The 1,820-nt window shown below is 46.8% G+C and overlaps 1 protein-coding gene across 1 annotated transcript in view; it reads left to right on the top strand.

Moving 5' to 3' along the window:
* The window catches only part of LOC138864684 (uncharacterized), a 3,212-nt gene extending 2,963 nt beyond the window's left edge, over nt 1-249 (top strand). Inside the window, exon 2 of the mRNA XM_070132549.1 lies at nt 1-249. This exon is cut by the window's left edge and continues 148 nt beyond it. Within this exon, the coding sequence (XP_069988650.1) occupies nt 1-249 (249 nt within the window).
* The last annotated feature ends 1,571 nt before the right edge of the window (nt 250-1,820 follow it).

The following is a 1,820-nucleotide window of genomic DNA, read 5'->3' on the forward strand; positions in this document are numbered from 1 at the left end:
CCCCATCAGCCCCCAACCCCCCATCAGCCCCCAACCCCCATCAGGCCCCCAACCCCCATCAGCCCCCAACCCCCATCAGCCCCCAACCCCCATCATCAGCCCCCACAAATCATGCAGGACGTGAGTTGGGGGAGCTTTCGAAGTGTCAGGAAACTTGTGCCTGATGGCTTGTCGGCTCTCCTTCCCCGGCACCTCCTGGCTTCCAAACGGCAGACAAGCGGCGCTCTCTCTGTCCTAACAAGCTCTTGAACTTCGCCTTCTCTATGCTCGCTCTTGTCCTCTTGTGCTCTTCCCAGGGACGCGGCCGAGCGATAGGGGGCGGGGTCTTTGTGCTCGCTTTTTTCTTTTCTTTTCTTTTCTTTTCGCTCTTCTTTTATTTTAGATTTGATTTTTTTTATTCGTTTTTATTTGGTGTATGTTCCCGTTTTTTTGTTGTTGTTTTAGATATTTCTTTTTATCTATCTTTATTCTCTCTCTCTTTCTTCCCTTTCCTTTACCTCACAAAAGATTCCGAAGACACATAAAGGAAAATCAAGAAGATAGCTTACAAAGAAAGAGAAAAACGAAAGAATTGGGAAAAAAAAGATGATAAAAGAGATATGAAAAAAAAACGAAAATGAATAAGAAAAGGGGGAAAAATAATGATGAAAAAAATCCATTGCTGACCTCTGGCAAAATCCGCTCTTGTGTGGGAGCGCGAAGAAGATAAGGAGGAAGAGGAGGATAAGGAGGAGGAAGAGGATAAGGAGGAAGATGATGATAAGGAACGGGATCTAGGGGCAAGGGAGGAAAGAAGGGAGTAGGAAGGGGGAAATGGGAGGGAAAGGAGAAGGGAGAGAAAGAGAGGGGGGAGGGGGGAAGGGGAGACGGGAGAGAAGGAAGGGAAGGGGAAAGGGAGGAAAGAAGGGAAAGGGAGGAAAGAGGGGAAAGGAGGAAAGAAGGGAAAAGGAAGGAAAGAGGGGAAAGGAGAAGGGAGAGATAAGGAGGGGGAGGGGGAAAGAAACGGCAGAAAAGGAAGGGAAGACGAAGGGTAAGGTAGGAAGGAAAGGTAAAGGGAGAGAAAGAGAGTGAGGGGAGGGAAAAGAGAGTGAAGATATGAGACAGAGAAGAAGGAAAGGAGGAAAAAGAAAAAAAGGAAAGGAGGATGAGAGTGGAGGGGAGCGTGAGAGGAAGACGAAAAGGAGAAGACAGCGAAAAGGGAAAAAAAGATAAAAAAAAAAAAGAAGAGCTTAACAGCAGGAGGGGAAGGAGTGGAATATGATAATAATAAGTGGAGGAGGGAAGATGGACGAGATGATAACAGGCAGGAGGGGAAGAGGAGAAAGGAAAGAGAGAAGGAAACGTGAAAACTTCAAAGAAAAGGGGAAAGGGGATTATGGTGATGATAAAGTGAAAGAATGAGAAGGGAAGAAGTGGGAAAGGTGGATAATTATGATATGGAGAAAAAGAGAGAGGAAATGTAGAGGAAGGAAGTGGAGGAAAAGGGAAAAAATGAGTGATAGTGGATGAATTGTTAGTATGGTGAGGGGAAAGAAATAAAGAAGAAGAAGATGGAAAATAGAAGAAAGGAGGAGAGGGAGGGGATACGCGGAATGACAATGATATGGAGGGGGAATAGATGATAAAAGAAGGGCTGATCTAGAAGAGGTGTAAAAAGAGGAGGTAGGGGAGGTCTATGGGAGATGAAGGCCGGGGGGAGGGGGGGGGGGACATGATGAAAGGGGGGTGTGGGAGGTCTTGGTGGGGTCTTGGAGAACAAGGGGGATGGTATTGGGGAAGAGGGGGGGGGGGGTGATCTTAAAGAAAAAGGGAAGAAGGAT

This window comes from Penaeus vannamei, chromosome 17, assembly GCF_042767895.1.
Source record: "Penaeus vannamei isolate JL-2024 chromosome 17, ASM4276789v1, whole genome shotgun sequence".
In the NCBI taxonomy this organism is placed as follows: Eukaryota; Metazoa; Arthropoda; class Malacostraca; order Decapoda; family Penaeidae; genus Penaeus; species Penaeus vannamei.